General features: G+C 38.6%; 1 protein-coding gene and 1 long non-coding RNA gene across 4 annotated transcripts in view; one reads left to right on the plus strand and one right to left on the minus strand.

Moving 5' to 3' along the window:
- The window catches only part of LOC138022772 (protein patched homolog 1-like), a 54,803-nt gene that overhangs the window by 19,722 nt on the left and 15,418 nt on the right, over positions 1-19,663 (minus strand). Inside the window, exons 1-14 of one of the 2 annotated variants that reach the window (XM_068869720.1) lie at positions 18,543-19,059; positions 17,058-17,250; positions 12,318-12,507; positions 9,962-10,031; positions 8,617-8,711; positions 7,334-7,436; positions 6,539-6,631; positions 4,823-4,944; positions 3,670-3,817; positions 2,850-2,987; positions 958-1,116; positions 503-589; positions 259-384; positions 21-139 (exon numbers count right to left, since the gene is read on the minus strand). In XM_068869720.1, the coding sequence (XP_068725821.1) occupies positions 21-139; positions 259-384; positions 503-589; positions 958-1,116; positions 2,850-2,987; positions 3,670-3,817; positions 4,823-4,944; positions 6,539-6,631; positions 7,334-7,436; positions 8,617-8,711; positions 9,962-10,031; positions 12,318-12,507; positions 17,058-17,250; positions 18,543-18,605 (1,706 nt within the window). In that variant the 5' untranslated portion in view covers positions 18,606-19,059. Of the gene's footprint in view, positions 1-20; positions 140-258; positions 385-502; positions 590-957; positions 1,117-2,849; positions 2,988-3,669; positions 3,818-4,822; positions 4,945-6,538; positions 6,632-7,333; positions 7,437-8,616; positions 8,712-9,961; positions 10,032-12,317; positions 12,508-17,057; positions 17,251-18,542; positions 19,060-19,663 lie in introns of those variants that run through there. The other variant, XM_068869719.1, reaches the window with a different exon arrangement.
- The window catches only part of LOC138022773 (uncharacterized), a 36,769-nt gene that overhangs the window by 13,163 nt on the left and 3,943 nt on the right, over positions 1-19,663 (plus strand). For both annotated transcript variants that reach the window (XR_011126634.1, XR_011126633.1), the window contains exon 3: positions 10,440-10,496. This is a non-coding gene — a long non-coding RNA (uncharacterized lncRNA). The remainder of the gene's footprint in view (positions 1-10,439; positions 10,497-19,663) is intronic.

Raw genomic sequence — 19,663 nt, forward strand, 5'->3', positions numbered from 1 at the left:
CAGAAGCTTATCATGGATACCTTTCCTTACAACAGAACAAGTCATATCTGCCAGCCTTCCTTCTGCACTTATCAATAGCTATCATTGCCGGGAAAATGATGATGACAGCATAAAAGTTGAATGCCACCACAATACCAGCCTACAAGAAAATATGAATAGTGTTTAGTAAGGAATGCCAAACTAGCAGACTAACACTGATTTTATGCAAACATTTCATTTAGAGATAGGGTTTCTTCCCTGTCTGAACTTACACTGTACCTGAAATGAAAAAGACCTTAAAGCTGGAATAGGTATCAGTGCTGCCATGAAAAATGCAAACATGTTGTTGAAGGATGTTAGAAAAACACTGACTCCAGTGCTAGCAAGGCAATATGCCACAGGCTCCTAAAAATAAAAATAAAAATTCAGTCAATTATAGTTTAGGGTTCATTCATCACTATTTCAAAAGTGCCACAAAGACACAGACAAATAAAACAATACTGCCCACAACCCTATAACTCACTCTGGTTTTGTCTTTCGCAGTAGAATAAGTGTGTGCAAGCAGGAACATGTCATCAACGCCCAAACCAAGTGCAAGAAATGGCAAAATCTGTATTTTAAAAAAAGCAGCACAGAGCCAATTAAAATTTGATCAATAAAGGAACATGATTGTGCTTTCCAAAGGAATGTTTTGCCTACAGTGGGACACTATTGTGTGGTTATGTGGAACTTTTTTGTAGCTGTAATGTGATTTTGGTAGTAACAATGCCTGCTGCTCAATATAATTATTTTCAACTGGTAACATGCAGGTTTTGTCTACCATTTAGTTTTTTACTCTGGCATCTTCTAAATATACTACATAATCTACAAAAGACAGGATAGTTAAATATTTATGCAAAAACGCAATTGCTCCTGTTATGCACACTTCTCCTGATATCACAGCAGTGGTTAAAGTTCATCAATAATTTACAGGCTTACTTGGGTTGATGCTGCATTGAACTTTATCCCAATGAATGAACAAAACCCAAGACCAGAAGAAACAGCTACAGTGACAAGAAGAACTCCAGCGAATCCCAATGCAGCATTGGACTCAACAGGATCACTCCAGTGTTTGAGAGTCAAGCAAGCATAAACCAGCTAATGATGATAAAATCAATCAAATAATTAGCCAGTGTCAAAAATACCATAACACTCTTTGTTTCTCCCTCCAGAATCCTGCATAAGCATTGCTTTATTTTCTCTTGGGACTTGCAATGGTCCCAAGCTTAAGAGAAACTGGAAACAATGCTTATGCAAAATTTTGAATGGACTAAGAAAGAGCATTATGGTAATTTTTTTATACTGGCTCATATGTTAATTGGCTAATAGGTTAATCCCTGGCCTTACATTAGTCCTAAAGTGTTGGTCTGGCTCCTGTGATACAGACATCATGGGTAAATGGGTAAATATTGAGATATTGCATTTGTTACCACTCACTAAATGCTTTGAAATCACATGTTAAAAAAGAGGAAATGGTAATAATAATAATAATTATCATCATCATCATCATCATCATCATCATCATAACAGTCAACTGCAGTTAGGATCGTGGCACAAATTGAGGACACTGTACACGAATCAAATCAGATAAACTCAACTTAACTAATATCAAATTGTACGTTCTTTTTTTAAGAGAGGTGAAAACCAAAGTATCTGAAGAAGAACCTCCAGGAGCAGAGTAGAGAACCAACAAACTCAACCCATATATGACACAGAGCATAGAACCTGGGGCACAATGGTGGGAGGTTATTGCTGTCACCACTGTGTCATCCCTGCTCCCTGCAATGTGTGATGTCAGCAGTTTTAAAGAGGTTAAAAGTAATTTCACTGAGTTAACGGCTAGCTAGCGTTGGTGTTTAGGGGTGTACGGCATGGTCTGCTGGCAGGCCGTTAGCATTCTGGCATTGCCCAGTGTTGGCATTGCTGTTTTAAGCGTGATTGCAGGGCATTCTAGCGATCACAGAGTCAGTGAAAGTCCAACCCGGCCAACGCGTATGTCACTGCATGTGCTTGTAGTTTTGCTCTGCTCAGTGCACGGGGCATTTTCACGTAGCTTGCTTTTCTAGTGTTGGTTCGAGTATTTATGTGCGTTTTAATTGTCCAATAGTGTGCTTCTAGCAGTTTACCGTTATTTCATCATCTTCTGAATTTGTCTTTTTGGTCTACTTTCGGCTGTTTTGGTGCATGTTGGCGTTCAAGTTCTCGGTAAAACGTTTTGCGCTGGCTTTTTTCCTCAGTGTGTCACAACCACGGAACAACTGGCATCAAACATGGCTCTAAAGTAGCAATTTTCAAAGATGATTCCAAATTATACAAGGTCATTGAGAAGCCTTCTGACAACATCTCATTTCAGCAACACTTGACGTAACTCTCCAACTGGAGTCGTACCTGGGCAATGAACATCAGCATACCAAAGTGCAAGACTCTGAACATCTTCCGAAAGATTCTGCCATCAAAGAGAGAATACTACCTAGATGGGTTCCCTCTGACAACAGTTAGTGGAACCAACAACCTGGGCATAACCATTACCGACCACCTCCAGTGGTCTCGGCACATAAAGCAGATTAATCCTGGATTTGTCACCTCCAGATACCACGATGGCATTCCTAAGCCCCCGTTCTTAGTTCAATATGTCACATTTGTCACAGTTGACACCTTTATCGCAGGAATTACGTCTTGGGGCCGGGGAACTCTGATGGCCAAGTATGATGTTACAGCCCCCCCCCCCCCCCATTCATGAGCACCCAACTCCATATGCTACTTAGGAGTTAACTCATCATGAATGTGTCTGTGGTGTACATGTCATGCCCATTTATTAAATCTTGACTTACCATAAGGGCATATCCAATTGCCACTTTACTGTAACTTGTCTTAGAGAAGTCTTGAAGCAGATCATTAAATGAAGTTGAGGAGAAGGCAAGCACTGTTGAATCTTCTTTTTCTTGTTCCACGGATCTAGAGTTGATTGTCTGTGAAAAATGGACAGTGCATGAGAACCAGCCGTAAAGGATAAAACAGGTTCCAGTATATAAAGAGTGCTAAGTTGGCAATGTAAATTGAAACAAAGGGACACAAAGTCAACTCTCATCAACAGCTCAAAAACAGTGAACAACTTATTACATAAATTGCATTAATTAAGGCAGATGTACAATACTTGTAACAGGAAACTGTTTAAATGAGGCTAAATGAAATTCAACTCGGCTGTGATCAGTTGTTGTCAGCCCATTTGCTATATTTTTGGCGCATGCATCGGATTCCTTGTGCTTTGGTTTGTGGAGCTCATTTATCCATGTGGCTGGAAGTAGAGGCCTTTTTGTTTGGAGGATTTTCCCCTCCCTACCCCAACTGCCACCCCCCCCCCCCCAACTATTTGCCACTGTTTATCAGGGTGACAGGTGCCTATCTTCTTTGCTAACCTAATCATTTCAAAAATCATGGTAGAAACCAAATGCAACATTTCTTCACTGCCTCTTTAGGTTAAAACACAAAATCCATTGCAAAACACCAACTACACAGCCCGGTTCATTTCTCCTCCCTCCCTGACCTGTTCCAAGCTGTAACTATCACAGACTGTCACAGTCAAATGCATCACCCGGCTAAATCTACTAAGGTCCTTCCAAATCCAAGAAAGTCAAGTAAACACATTTGCACCTCTGTGAACTTGCGCTTCCATGCTTCTAGGACTTGCGATGCTTCTTCTTCAGTCCACTCCAAATGATTCACTTTTGCTTTTCCAGACCAGTGATGGTGCAGTTGTTGAGTACCTCGCAGAACAATGATGCTTTGGTAGGCCTTGGCGCTGTGGCACAAAGCAAACACAAATGCAAATGTTAAAAACAGCACATAGAAGCTTAAAATATTGTTGACTGTTGGGATATTAAACTTCATTCTCTCCGCATTTTCAACAATTCTCCTTAACCCTTTGACCCTTCAACGACCAAGGGCGCTCCCTGTCACCCTGTTTTTTCCATTTTGTACACGAAATCAGAAAAATGACAAACCTTGCCCATTTTCCACATGACTGCTACCTCTTTTAACTTTTATGATGCAACCAATATTGCAACAAAAATGGAATGTTAAATTTATGCGTTAATTGCCATATTTACCTGTGTAAAAGTCGATCCCGTGTACATGTATAAGTCGACCCCCCATTTTTGATGGCGAGGAACACGAGTGACGATGCTTGCATGCAAACATGAGGTATTGCACCAGGTTACTAAGCAGTTGAACGATCATATTTTATATGAAGAAACAGAAATGGCTTTTAGAGGTTTCCACCTTTGGAAAACGAAAATTGCCAGTGTCTATTTCATATTTGTGCTTGTGAGTATCTTCAACATTTAGAGTTGGACAAATCCTTTTTCATTTCAACTGGAATTGCTTACATTCATTTTGAAGTCTTTGTCATTCATTTGAAGTCTTTTGTCCACTGCATTCGTTATGCCCAAGACAACATTATTATGTTAATTTTGAATAAATTATTTAGCTGGAACTTGGCTCTAAATCGTTGACCTGTGTATAAGTCGAGGGCGATTTTTGGAGCTTCTTTTGAGGCCATAAAAGGTCGACTTACACAGGTAAATATGGTACTAACAAAAGAACATTTTTAAGGGTTTGAGGAAACCAGACAAAACAACAAAACATGTAATTGTGATTCACTGATGCCACGTGCATGATTCAACAGCACACCAATGCCTGAATCCAGTAATGTTTGCAAACAGTGTGTGGCTTTTTAATGCCTCAAAAAGAGCATACTTGTCATTTTGACTCTTAAGATACATGAGGAAAAAATGATGTTGCACACCTTCTTATGATCTTTTCTTGGTTTTTTTTAATACCTCCCACAAGAAGCTCCTCTGGCCAGTCCATAAAGTTTTTTGCAATGCCCTGACAACCGTTGGTCAGCTCAACACCAATATCTGGTTTCTGTGGAAAATGATGCCTCTTTGAATTTAGACACACACAAAAAAGGGACTAACACATATTGTAAAAATGAGCACCAATCTTTGCTGTATATGATGGGTTAAAGCCCATACAGCTCACAGAGTTCTGACACAAAAATTGTATGTTCATTATGTATCATAGATACAGAAACCAACAATTATTACTGCCATTACACAACACTCAAGGCGTGACAAGAAATTAAGGAGGGAACTGAAGTGAAACACATACACTGTACACTGCATTTTTGTTGGCTTGATTTATTAACAAGTGTCATTCAGTCGTTTCAATAAGTACTGACAGCCGACAAAAAGCATTTGGCTCTTCACTCAGAGAAGTTGGCTTTTTTCCCTAAATTGAAACTTGTAATTAAAGACAGATTCTTTCAAACCTAAGATTAAAATTAATCTTGACAATAACAAAGTCAGTTACTCAATAAATTGAAACCAGCCACCAATTTCAATTTTTAATGAAACGCCTTGTCATTACAATTTTTTGAAAGATATTATTAAAAGAATTGGTTCATGCTTAGCATGTGTATATTGAGTTATGGATGCACGTGGGAAGTTTGGAGAGCATGAGAGAAGCATAAGAGTTGCTCAAGGTGCAGCCAAGACCAACTCTAGCTTCTTCAGTGCTCTCCAAACTTCCCAAGTGCATCCATAACTTGATATATGCACAGCTATAAGCATGAACCAATTCTTTTATAACATAGCGACAATAACTTGGGCAATAAAACATCATTGTTTCATTTGAGATTGACTAAAAAGTTCTCACAACGCACACTGAGGGAAAACAAATGATCCTATTGGTTGGTTAAAACAAGCCTCAAGTAAGTTGAGCGACAATTGACCAAGAAAGGTTCATCTTTTTTTCCTAAATATTGAAAACGAAGTAAACAAATGGTTTGGATTGTTGAGAATGATGCTAAGAATGACACCGAGAATGACATGCTACGTTCACATTGCTATGCACAGAGCAGTTGCTGAAGACAGACTCCAGGAAACTTGCAGTTTTTTTTCTCACTGCACCAAGCTAAATTCAGAACAGAAATCTGGTAATTTTGTTTATAGGTAATGTGCACTTGATGTTTTTGACCATGCTGTATTTTTTAATGAAATTTGGATTTAATTTTTTCCACGCTTTTCTGAGTATTTTGTTGATTTTGTAATTTGTTTTCAGCAGGATGAACAAATGTAACAAAAAAACTACACTAACAAGAATTTCTACCTTCGAAAGTTGCCATAGGCCAACTTGCGACCTTTTTCGTTCTTGTCGAGTACCTTTCACATACAATTTTGTGCATTTTTTTAGTGTGGAACCGGACTGCTGTACTTCTTTGCCCCAGCTCTGGTTGTCTCGCAACACTCTATGAAAACTTTGGATGTAAAATGAAACTTAATATCTCATGTTATATACACACAGCCAAAAACACCATAGTAGGACACACGCTATGTTGTAATTAAATTTAACCCCCCATCCTCTCAATGATTTTGACACATGCATTGAAGGATGAAAGTACTATCAACCTTATTTCCCCATACACATCTCAAAACTCTAATAAAGCTGAGCACCTTACCTCCTTTGTTTGGAAGTTTGACGCAGTTGAGGGACATTCAGGGTCATATGGATCCAAACAGGGTTTTTCCATATAACCACTGCTGACTCCAGCCTGAAAAAGAGACCATCATGACAACATTATTACTCATCAAATGGCCATAAATCTATGAAATGACCATTTGACAGAACAATAAATGTTTTTCTTGCTGCCTGAGCTTGTAAAAGAAACAAGAATTAAAGTTTTCCCACACTGAATGGAGGTCCTGATATGAGGCAGGCTATCAGTTTTCATGTACGGTCACGTCAGTTTTTGCAAATTTCTTTCTTTTGTTTAACAGATTATAGTAAGGTCATTTTCTTTGTTTTCTCTATGAGCTGGGCGTTTTGCTTCAAATGATATTCCATTTCAGTCAATGTTATTGATGGTTGGTAATAGTGCTACTGCACTGTTCTGTGGCAAACAAATGGCATTCAGTGGGCAAGAATTATTTCAGTTCAGAATCTGTCTTAAAGAGGTTTTGACCTTAGAAGCAGTTTCCTTAATTGCCCTTGACTCTGAATAACGTCACTCCAGGTATCTCACTCAGGCACGAGCATCATTAACACTGATAAAGTACCTGAATGGCATGCTTAAAGATGCCTCTCTAGGCATCATACACAATCCTCCACTAAAATGCCACATTTATGAATTCAAAGTTTTCTTGTTACTCAACATTAACTGCTAAAGGAGATAGCCTACTTCCGTCAAAAACGTTTAATTGTTGTTACAGTATGCTTAAAAGTTCAGCATTCTAAATCCTTGTCACTTACTCACCTCTCTGAAAAGTGCCTCGAGTTTACCAAACACTACTGGACTCATGGTTGATTTGAAAGTATTGATTAATTTCTCTGGATTGAGATCTTTCCACTTGAAGTTTCTGAAGTAACAAGAAATTCAAAATATATATAGGTTAAAAAAAATATATATATTAACCCAATGACTCCTGGGGGTTCCCTATTGATGCGTAAAATCGTCTGGCGTTAGACACAATAAAATACTAAGTATGGCCGGTTTGGGTATCAAAGGGTTAAACAACATTTTAGAGGAATGGTGCATTAATTTAGGGGCAAGGTTTGTGAACATGATCTTGCACTCGATTAAGAAATGTTGACAGACAGATTTTGGTTTAAGACTGTGAACTTTGAAACTAGAAGGGAAATAACCTTATGGAACACAAAAGAGAGAGATTGTCAATAATAACTGGGGGAAGAGATTCGGCATTCAAGAGAAAACACCCCACGCCGTCCTCCATTGACGACTAAAATTGTCTGGCATTACACAGTGTAAAATCTATTACCGGTAAATGTCACTCTCAGGGATTAATGGGTTAATGGGGACATAGAGCGGTTTTCAATTGAGTGTCGAAAGTAATTAGCGAATTGCTTTGGTTTTGCATTTACTTCGCTCAGTGATTGGTTCAAAGTTTTCGCGCCATTTTTTCAACCAATCAGAAGTGAAACCAAAACCAATGGTGTGTTGCGCGTGCACATGTTCCCGCGCTTTGTGTCGGATCCGTGTAATTACTTCGAGTTTTGATTGGTTTACTGGATTGTCTCCGTCCTGTTTGATTGGCCAAAGTAATTACTTTGGTTTTGGTTTTACGACACTCATTTGAAAACCGCTCTAAACTTTGAATGAGTTTAAAGGGCTTTTAAACCGAAAGGATGACAGGGTAAGGACTGCAGCCTTAGTTAGAGCTTAAACCCTCTTTCTAAGATGGACAACAGTAAGCTTGAAGCTGAAGTAATAGACCCTTTGCATAAATGGCGCCCAAATTTGAATAACAATACTTGATACATCCTTAGCCTCACATTCATGAGAAAAACCCTTTGTCTTGAAACATAAACACAAGGCTGAGGATTTATCAAGTATTGCTATTCAAATTTGGGTGCCATTTATGCAAAGGGTCTATACCAAAAAGAATGAAATCCAAACTAGGCCATAAGAAAACAAAATTGATGATCCACTCGCCCGAGAGGTTTCAACACCAGTCGAGTAGATGCTTGCTCAGAAGGCAAGAGGTCTAAGAAAGTGTACTTGTTGGAAGACTACCTTACCCAAGGACCTTGTATCTTGGACCAAGCGGTATAGCACCCTCCCAAAAGCAGTCCAATGGAGTAACTATCAAGCATGGCAAAAGCTGTGGAAAAATCTTTAACCAAGACAATAAAATTAACATGGTAAATGGCGATAACTGGCCAGCTAGGCACTTGTGGTAAAGTATAGCATGTTTCATGTCATGGTGTGTCCTCCAACTTGCATTCAATTTTCAAAAACTCATTAATAATTCACGAGCCTCATAGCCTATCAAAACACCACAAAAAAATGGCACATGTATGAGCTTTATATCCTGATAAAACACTCCTTGTTGCTGTTTTTTTCTTGTACATGTATGCTAATATTCTCCTCTCACAATTTGAACCTTTGTTCTGAGTCCAGAAGGTCATGCTTTTAGTAGAATGTTTTTTAAGCCATTTAAAAAAACTCTTAGCACATGTTTTGTTGGGTCTAAAAACATCAGCTACACCTCCCGTTTTTAAACCCGATAAAACACTGCTGCTAATTTTTTAAACATTATTTAAACCATCCATGCACATATTTAATGTTAATTTACTGTATCATCACCCTTGTTTGCTTGGAATGTACTGATTTTACTATTTCAGTTTACGCCTTCTAGTCATGAAAAGTGGACAATTTAAAGCTGTAAATCCACAGCCATGATTAGTCACTTCTTGCAATTTGACGTTCTCTCCTTTTTCAAATGAAGATTGTTGTGTCAAACAATGAAGGCAATATTATTCAAAGCAGAATAGTCATATTTCCCCCAAAGTTTTTGTGCAAACAAAATTAAATTAAATGCGACATACATAGGTAAAAAAAGTAGTTCAAGACATGGGATTAAAAAAAATTAAAACAAACAATAGCAGGGTTCTCAATAAGTTTTGGAGTAGACGGCTTAAATATAAAAGTAGGCGGCGGGAGAAGCGCTTTGTCATTGTTTATAGCAAGTTTATGACCGAAAAGTAGACTGCTCTAAATTTAAAGTAGCCGGTTTTTTAGCCGGCTGCCGGCACTTAATGAGAACCCTGCAATAGCAAAATGAAAACGCAAAAATGTGTAGATCAATCAGCCAGTCATAAAGACTGCACCCACTATGGAGTAAAAAAAGTCAAAACAATTTCTTTTAGTTCCTTGGCAGGATTTGTTAAAGAATTTCCAAATCTCCATAGAGAAGAGCTTAAAACCACAGAGCTACAAAGTAGTGAAGACTGTACAGTGCCATTTGATCTGTCCCATAGGAGCTTATGAGTTCACCTAAAAATTAGTCATTTTTGAGCACCTCTGCAACTTACGAAGTCACACAAAAGTTGAACCAAATTTATTCATTGTAATAATACTCACATTATCCATAAAGTCATCACCCATGGGTGGAAAGCTCATAGTGTAGCATATGTCCTTCAGAGACCAGTTTCTGTGAAGCAACAAGCAGTGAAGTCATTCTCTTCACCAGTGATAAGTGCTTGCATAAATGAAACAGAAAAAAAGTACTCCTTCTGAAAATTTCATAAAGCAGTATATTAAGAAGGGTACTAGTCTGTCACTAGAGCAGCAATGTTTATACAATACACTAATGTCTAAGCTGATTCCACTTGGTCATCTATGATCTATAAGCTGACATGTATATATAGACAATGTATAATATATAAATGGCATCACACTGTACATTTTCACCTCTTTAATTTATGAGACAAACATATCCCATGTTTGCGAGCTTCTGTTCCGAAATGTATCAGGGAATTTGTCAAATGTGATGTGAACATGTGTGCACTTTTTTTGTTTAGATTACTTCAGTTTCATGTCCTTTTTGATTTATTACTAGACAAATGTCTGGCAACAACGCTCTGTCATACATGTATGTCCTACAAACAGATCATTGGTAAGTACCCATCAAATACCATATTTACCCGTGTATAAGTTGATCCCATGTATAAGTCGACCCCCATTTTTGATGGCAAAAAAAGCAATTTCTTAATTTCTTTGTTAAATGTTCATGGGACACTAATCTTGTATTCTTAGATTTCTGGAAATGTGGATACACAAAAAAATCAGGGCCTCAAGCACTTAATAGTTTTAAGGTTCAGCATCTGTTGTATATGCGGGCATTTTGTCCTTGAGTTTCGAAAAAGTTCTCAGAAAATCGAACATGTAAACCTCAAACTAACCTGTTTCGTTGTTCAATGATAAAGGGCTTTAGGGGATAAGCACAACATCACGGGAAGCAGGAGTCAATCTTTCAAAATAACTTGCGAATGATGCGAAAATGTTCAAGGTTTAATTGGTCCTTGACTTATAATTTCTCAAATGACAAACAAAACAAAACTCATAAGTCAAACAATACGAAGTTTGCAAAAGCATTTGAGTCAGCCAGCTTTGTATAAAGAATAAAAAACATTCATTACCAACCAGCATTTTCACGCAACACAAGTGACACTGCTTGCACGCAAACGCGAGGTATTACGCCAGGTTACTAAGCCGTTGAACGATCAAGTTTTTATTTGAAGAAACATAAATGCCTTTTAGAGCTTTCCGCCTTTGGAAACACTAAAATTTCCAGTGTCTATTTCATATTTGTGCTTGTGAGTATCTTCAACATTTAGAGTTGGACAGATCCTTTTTCATTTCAACTGGAATTGCTTACATTCGTTTTGAAGTCTTTTGTCATTCATTTTGAAGTCTTTTGTCGGCTTTTGTCCACAACATTCGTTATGCCCAAGACAACATTATTATGTTAATTTTGAATAAATTACCCGTACTTACACTGTAGCTGGAACTTGGCTCAAAGTCTTTGACCCATGTATAAGTCGAGGGAGATTTTGGGAGCTTCTTTTGAGGCCATAAAAGGTCGACTTATACACGGGTAAATACGGTACTTGCATTGTTAAGTTTATTTTAATAAATTTTAATACATGTACCAGACATCAGTTTCCCCACAGCAAACACTTCTCACTCTTGTGGTACACTGCACATTTGAAGGTAGCTAGCTTGTTCTCAAATTGCGCAAATTATTTTCAAAACATCACGAGTGACCATAAATCACGAAATGAATGCACAAGTTCATATGATTTTTCATTTATTATAAAAATTAAACTTAAAAAAATCACCCCATCACTTTGTTTCCATAGCAACTTACACATTGCCCTCAATAAAATATTTATGCCTTTGTCATTGACAAATCAGAAACATGATATTTTGTTGAGTATATTATAAATGAACTTTACATCAATATTGTATTTGAAATAAAGGTCAAACAAACCACAAAAAAAAGGAAAAGACAGAGAATTTATTCGTTGAAGGCCACATGCAAAATCTGAGCCTCCATGAGCGAAATAATTTGCACCTCAAGTACATACTTACACCTTTCTAACTATGAGAATTTTCTCCATGAGACACCTGGTACAAACCACTGAACACTTTTAAAACTAGTTATAGCTGTCGCTAAAGTGCCAACGAGCCAAGCTTGTGTGATCTGGCGACTGCAAACATCACGCGGCGTACTCGTGCTTAACTCTCATTGGTTATCGCTACGGTCAACATTTCATCGCTTTGGTCTACATTACAGCTTTTGGTCTACATTACACCCAAATTTGAAGCGCTTCTGAGATTTCGTAAGCCTAAAAATCTTCTCGCGGCTCTATAAGCTGCCGCCTCGCCAGGCCTTCTGTCTTCAGAAGGCCTGACTCGTTGGCAATAAACTTACTGATCAAATATATCCACAGAAACATTACTGGCTGCTGTCAAGGCCTCCAAGTGTTGCTTCATGGCTTTCACAGTGAGAATGTTTGTTCCTTCCATGTTTGGTGTCTGTATAAGTAGCTCATTTGTTCCACCGTAACCTTCCCCAAGGGATTTCTTGGTGTACTCTAACTCCCGTTCAAGTCTTCCACCAACTGTAATTGAATCAAATTTGAAAGTGGTCCTTTCATCTAAGACAATGATGACAACAAAAAGATACAGTTCTACAAAGACTGCAAAACTGTTTCTTTTCACTACAAATATTAACTTTCCCGAATGTCAAAGTTACTTAACTGATTATTTGGTAATGGCAACCAAAATCCTTGTCAAGGGGTTCAGGGATGGCGCAGCAGTGAGAGCACTCGCCTCCCACCTGACTCTGCGTCATATGTGGGTTGAGTTTGTTGGTTCTCTACTCTGCACCGAGAGGTTTTTCTCCGGGTAGAGATATGTCCAGGTTTGACCCTAATTAGATGCACGCGGATTCATATAAGGGTCACGAAGTGTCCCCTTGCTCTTCTAGCCAACTTCAACATCACTTGTGTCTCAGAATACAGACAATTTATGTCACAAAGTGTACCCCAAATGCTGCTCTTTAAGTGAAGATTAACTGCTGCATTTACCCAAAGCTAAAAATAACGCTAACCTTTACCCTTACCTTATTGTTGAAAATAGGTAGCAAATGCTTAGACTTAAAAGGACACTTCGTGTTGGATGTCAAAATTGGACGTGCATCTAATTAGGGTCAAACCTGGACATAAGTGTCCGGGTACTCCGGTTTCCCCCTCTCCTCAAAAACCAAAATTTGATTTGACTTGCGTTAACTTGTTAATTTCAATTTACAGTGTCCCCAATTAGTGCTGTACAGCGCTAGAAGATTAACCACTTAAATTAAGGTCCTTTCCTTTCCGTTCTTTAAGGACGGTGCCTACTAATTCAGAGGTGTTTTTGCCCGGTTTACTGAATATGCGGGAAAAGTAGATCTTAACAAGTGTTATTGAAATCCAAAAAGAAAATTGTGGGTAACACATATCCCTGTGGTAATATGCACCGCCCATAGGAAATCTGAGTATCTCTCGATGTGCAGAACGTATGCACAATAACAATAGTAGGCACCGTCCTTAAGTGCACAGGAGTGGCTAGATTGATAGTGTTCAGCAATAAAAGGCTTTGGGAGATCTTACTGTAAGGAATTGTCTGGAAAGGATGGTCCAAGGATAAATGAACTGATTAAATTGACTGTTCATCAAACCCACTAACGCTCTCTCAATAAGGACTTTAACAAAAGCAAATGTTGCTGGATTACCACCAAATGAAGAGTAAATTAAATGAAGGGAAAATTAACTCACTGAAGCAAAGAACACACACAGAGGATGCAAGGAAATCCTCACTCTACATAAGTAGCAAAACACATGAAACATGAATTTAAAGAAAACAGAGGCTGTAAGTATTAGCATACCACTGAGGATGAAAGTGAAAAGATAAACAAGATGGAAATCCTTTAATCCTATTTGAGATCTTTATCATAACAGTAAATTTCCATCAACAGAGATACTCCTTAAGGAAGGGCGTAATAAGCCCTAACACCCCTTTTTATGTGCTTAATTACCAGTTATATTAACTCCTTAAAATACTTTTCAATATTTAGTTATTTCAAGCTGGAACTCACTCTCAGGTGTAAGAAGTGCGCATAGTCTAATTAATTTCACATGAGCTATTGGCAAGTCAATCTGTACATGACTGTAAGTAGATAAACTTTGTGTTGTTTTTTAATGTTATTTTCACAGGTACTTGCATCTTTCATGTTTACCTAAAAACCTTATAAAAATAACCTTCTGCAAAGTACTAGTATCACACTGCATAACCAAACTTGAAAAACAATCAGAGGCTACACAAAGCCTGCACTTTGACAGAAGAGCAAGATCACCAGAATTAAAGTTGTTTTTATCTGCAATTTGGCCACCCTTCATATTGCCTATCTGTTTACCCTGCAGTTTCTTCTCAGTATGCAGGTGTCATTCTACATCTGTTTCATGCTCAGGTTGCAGTCCACAGTCTGTCATACTCCCCATCTGGTTAAGTGAAAACTGTTGCAATTTGCATCAATTCAAGTTGTTTCTGGGACATGCATACAACTGAATACTGTGTGCAATAAAAACAATAAACCTTGTGTCTGGTCACAAGACCATAGGCCTTGGGCATTTGTCTAGTGGTCACTGGGGTTTTAAATCTAAACTACATGTATCTACTGAAAAAAAACCCAAGAGCACAGTCAATAAAAGAGGAACTTGATTAATTAAACAAATGTACATTTGTAAAAGAAGAATTTAAGTTTGATTGGTCAATAATTAATTTTCGTGGCAGTGGGAAGATCCTGACCTGGAAAAAATAAGATTGACATGCCAAAATTATACTGTTTTCTTCTTTGGCTTATCCAACTTTCAATATTTTGTTCCAAAAATTTAAGCTTCTTATGAAGCAAGTGGAATACACTTGTAGCTAGGAAAAAAACATCTGATCAAGGGGCTCCATAGCAGCTGACTTTTCAAACAAAACACTTTGGTGGTCAAGGCATATGGCCTTTAGTCACAACTGCCAGCATTTTAAGAAATCTAACAACACTATACCAAAAAGTGCATTTTGTCTTGTAGCAGCGGTATATCACAGGCTTAGAACCAAGCAACCCAGATTGCATGTTTTAAAATTCTTGCACTAATCAGTGAACTTCTTCAGAGCATTCCAAAAAACTACCAAACACAGTTGCCCCCGTCTCATTTAAATGGCTTCAGGCCTGCCTGTACTTAACACTCATAACTTTTCAAAATGATATGGATATGTGACCACCCTGCAAACCAACAAACCTTGTTCCCTGGGAGGTAAGCAAGGGCTAATCCCTTTGTCAACAGTCAGAAGGCTCTTTCACTTCAGTTGATTGCAAGATCATTGTGCTGGACAGCTGGAAGTTGGCAAGGGGCTTTGGGAAGATTATGGAGACAAGTAAGAATTACAAAACTAGAGATACATGCTGTGAAGATTCTTGAATTTAAGCATATCAAGATCATTTAAGGCTATGACCCAAGGACATAAAGGTACCACTCCCTAAGACTGCTGCACTAGGCTCTTCAATAAATTGCATTAGCACCAACTTTGCATCCAAAGTAAAGCCTTTGCTGATAGATCTCTCTCTCCACATGGCGTCAACAAACAGTAATCCATTTTTCAAATCTTAGAGCCTTTAACATTTACATTCCCTGTGGAAATTAAGCTTTATTTCCATGGGAAGTTGGCCAGAAGCCAGTAAAAGATTTGAGGAAGAGTAATGACAAATAATACTTTATGATTTCTGATAACAAATGACACTGACCAATGACGCTCAGAGTGCTAACTAATCTATTTGGGAAACACTTAATTCTTAGCCCACTCAGGCAATTGACCACTAAGAGGCCAAAGGGACAAAAGACTGATTCAATTAGAGGAATGATAACAAATTAAGCTATATTATTGTAACAAATAAATGTGACATTCTGGACACTATGAGCATAATTATTGTCATGCCAGCCCACCATGCTTGGGTTAAAGGAAACCACAGACTTATTATTGTCAATTTATCGCCTGCCTAACCCTCACCCTGCTCAATCCTGAGTACACCAAATTAAAATATGATCATCACCACAGATGCACAAATTAATTATAGAAATACGTGAAGCCATGATGCCAACTGCCAAATAACGTATTCAAATAGAAGACTGTGGACTGTATAATTCTGGTTTTCATTACTTCATAAGCCCTATTTACATGGCACATCATCTGCATCAATGACATCCCTGCACCAGTCACTTTTCCACTTGACAGAATGTCATGATTAATTTATCAGAAGACACCTAAAATTGTCAAGAGCATATGAAATCTTCCAGATAGTATGCTCCTAGAGACTTCCTTTGAGTGTGACCATTCAAATGAAAGCTACTGAGCAGTACTTTCATGTGGTGCTGTTTGTCATACTGTACAAGGGGATTCCAACTTTTGCATATGTGGGTGTAATCCTAAAGTGTGACCATTCAAATGAAAGCTACTGAGCAGTACTTTCATGTGGTGCTGTTTGTCATACTGTACAAGGGGATTCTAACTTTTGAGTCTGCGGGTAAAATCCTAAAGTGACCATTCAAATAAAAGTTACTACTACTTTTGACTCTGTAAGTGAGAATCATGTGTGACAAAGTGAAAGACTCTCGCAAATGCTCTCCAGTAGTGTTGTTTACAATGTGTACATGGTAGTCTTATATTTTAAGTTTGTGGCAGAAATCCTTCAAATGTGAAGTCTGACCATTCCAATGACACGTCTTTCCTATTTTTTATGTTGCACAGAATAATTTGTCTCTAGAGATAAATTTCAGTCCCTAGCCATTCAAATTTTACATACAGCTGAAATTTGCTACTCTCAACCTGATTAGAACTATTATATCTGAGGGTGAAAATTTCTGGTTTGATAAGCTGTCAAGAAATAATAGTATCCATCTCAAATGAAAGTTAACTTAATTGTACAAGGAACACAACGAGATTGACTGGTTATTTGCGTTAAAGCCCCTGAGTCGCACAGCATACTTTTCAACACTGCTTTTATCTTCCAACTGCAGCAAAAGAACCGCACTTTGCCTCAGTGGTTACCCTTAGGCTCTAAAAACAAACCGATATGAGACCTCCATACCTTCAATCCACAAATTCTCCGCATCCGTTTCCAGTTTTGCTCTCGTCAGTCCAAACGCAAAGACGATCAGAGGAATAAAACCAACCATGATCACTTTTCCACAATGCCGTTGGGCAACCCCACCAAATTTTCTGAGAACACTCTGAATTGCCGAGCGCACGAGCAAAGCTTTCCTATTACCTCTGGCATGGCCCTGGAAAACAACATTAAATTTATTTATCAACCTTTCAGAATGTATCAACGGGAACTTTTTTAGTTTTACAATGATTTTAATTTTTCCGTGTCTAAAGATCGCAGAGATTAGCCAACTGAGTGCAGTTGCAGTTTGTTGGTTTGTTCATTTCGTCAGCTTTAATTGCACGGATTGTAACATTTGTACGAACTGAAAAGGTCTCCATCTAGATAATTTTCATCTTTCCCGATTATTTTTCCATCTTTCCTTTGTGTACGAAAGCAAAGAAAAACAGCACGTGTTCGCTGGACCACCCATCTTTGACAAGACTGCCAAGTCTTTAAAAACATAACAAGCATCAAGTCAGGAAGGGCGAGGTTTGTGCAACCATTACATAAAAAAGATCATTACTTTAAAATTTCTTGCGTGATATTAGCTTAAACCTTTTTGATCTTGCCATTCCGAGCCGACGTATTAACAGGGATTTGCGTGTTCTGGACAATGCGAAATTCGTAACAGATTTCGAGAATGTAACTACTGTCGTAAGTTGTACGTCGGTGGGCGACTCTTATCTCTACTGTTGAACAGAAAAAGCACGCCGCCAACACAGGGGAAGTTATTCCGGCGCCGATGCAAAAACAAAGTACGACAAAGAACAAATCGTCGAAAATAAACAGAAATTTAGGCTCCAAAAAGAAGCACAAAAAACTCGCAATGCCGGATTTTATATATCTGCGTATCGAAGTCCTAACGTGGGCCGTCTCAGAGCGGACGTCCTATAAGAGGTCTAACCACAAAACGCACGTTGCCATGAAATATCGAAAGATTACCTGCCTTGCTTAAAAGGTATCAGGTTAAAATTTCTGTACATCGTAATTTGCGTAAGGTTGGCCAAACTTCCGCAAGGACAAAATTTCTCCTAAGTCGCATTAAAACTGCAAAAGGTCAATACGCCGTAAAAAGACGGTAACGACCTCCCTGGTGGCAAATCGTAAGGCAAGTGGTTCTTCGAGGGTTTTGAATGCAAAAGTAACAGACCGCTATGTGTGATTATATACAAGGAAGACGCGATGCCGATTTGGCACCGGCCGTTTATGAAAAGGAAGTCAGTAATTTTGTAATGCACCGTTGGTGTCAATTCGTCACGTTGAAGCATTCGTTTAGAGGCAGTTCCTGTATGTTCGACGCCAAGCCTTCGCAAAGGTAATGTAAACAAGACGGAAGGCCAGAGAACACATGATTCGGGCGATTCATGCTCAATATGAGAGCAGACTGCCCTGCTAAATAGCGTTGGATTATTAATATTTGTTTACCTGGTCGATTTCTCGAAGTCCATCTTTTGCCCAAATGGAGATACTCGCCGCAAAATAGCTCATATCGAGCAGTGGAAAAAAAGCTGGTTAAGCACGCGGGTGCGTATGAATAACTCCGACTCTTTGATCCTTTTCAAGGCGTGCTCGTGCTGTCCTGAAGGAAGGCAGAAAAGACTTGGAATTCTAAATGGCGGAGTGTCTTGATCGCAAAGAACACACCACAACCCGAAAACATGGCGTTCTCAAGACATAATCCATATTAATAGCCATTCAACCGCTCGCAAAAGGCACATTCCCTCTGTTTGCAAAATGAAAATCGATCCTCAATTGTCATTCTTTTTGTGAAAGCTAATCCTCAATCAGTGCTCCCAGTTTAACGTCACCATTGATGGCTCGTGATTGACCAATCGTATCCATTCTTAGGAAGACCACACACAGGCACACAGGCATGCATTATTGGGCCTCGTGTTATCTCGAGCCATCCGAAAGCTAGACCAACAACATCGCCACTAAAAGCTTTGTAATGAAGAACTCCGATTGAAGTTGACTTTCAAAATAAATCACGTTCTGCTGAAGAATCCCGATGGAAGAGTAAATATTAATTCAACAAAAATTAATCTGCGGTTATTCGACATTCGCCGGAATGCATTCATTCCACAAAATACGCGTTCTTCAAGTTGTGATTTTCCGACAAACACACTTTATTAATTCTTTCCTGAGCAAAATCTTCACTAGAAGATTCCGCCGACGATTTAGAGCAAACCTGTTAACTCAATGGGAATAAATAACTTGAAAAACAAAAATCATCTTATTTTGACCAGCAAGTGGCATTTGGAGTCACGTGACAGGTGCAAGAGGATTTTTTTTTTGCCTCGAACAAGTCTATTTCCGGACCCCTATCAATTAACGTCAGATACTTTATGTTGGCTCCTTTTACAGCCAGATAATCGTTTTGAGATGGGCTCGCATTGTCCCTAAATACCTTTTATGCCTCAAAGCGGCAGGACCGCATGCAACTTTGCGCATTCAAGGGTTTAACAGGCCATTATCAGCCATTTCCGTCGTGAAAATTTTCCGTGAAAAACATAATTTTGACCCGCGTATGTATTCGTTTTAACGCG

The sequence above is a fragment of the Montipora capricornis genome, chromosome 11 (assembly GCF_036669925.1).
Source record: "Montipora capricornis isolate CH-2021 chromosome 11, ASM3666992v2, whole genome shotgun sequence".
Classification (NCBI taxonomy): domain Eukaryota; kingdom Metazoa; phylum Cnidaria; class Anthozoa; order Scleractinia; family Acroporidae; genus Montipora; species Montipora capricornis.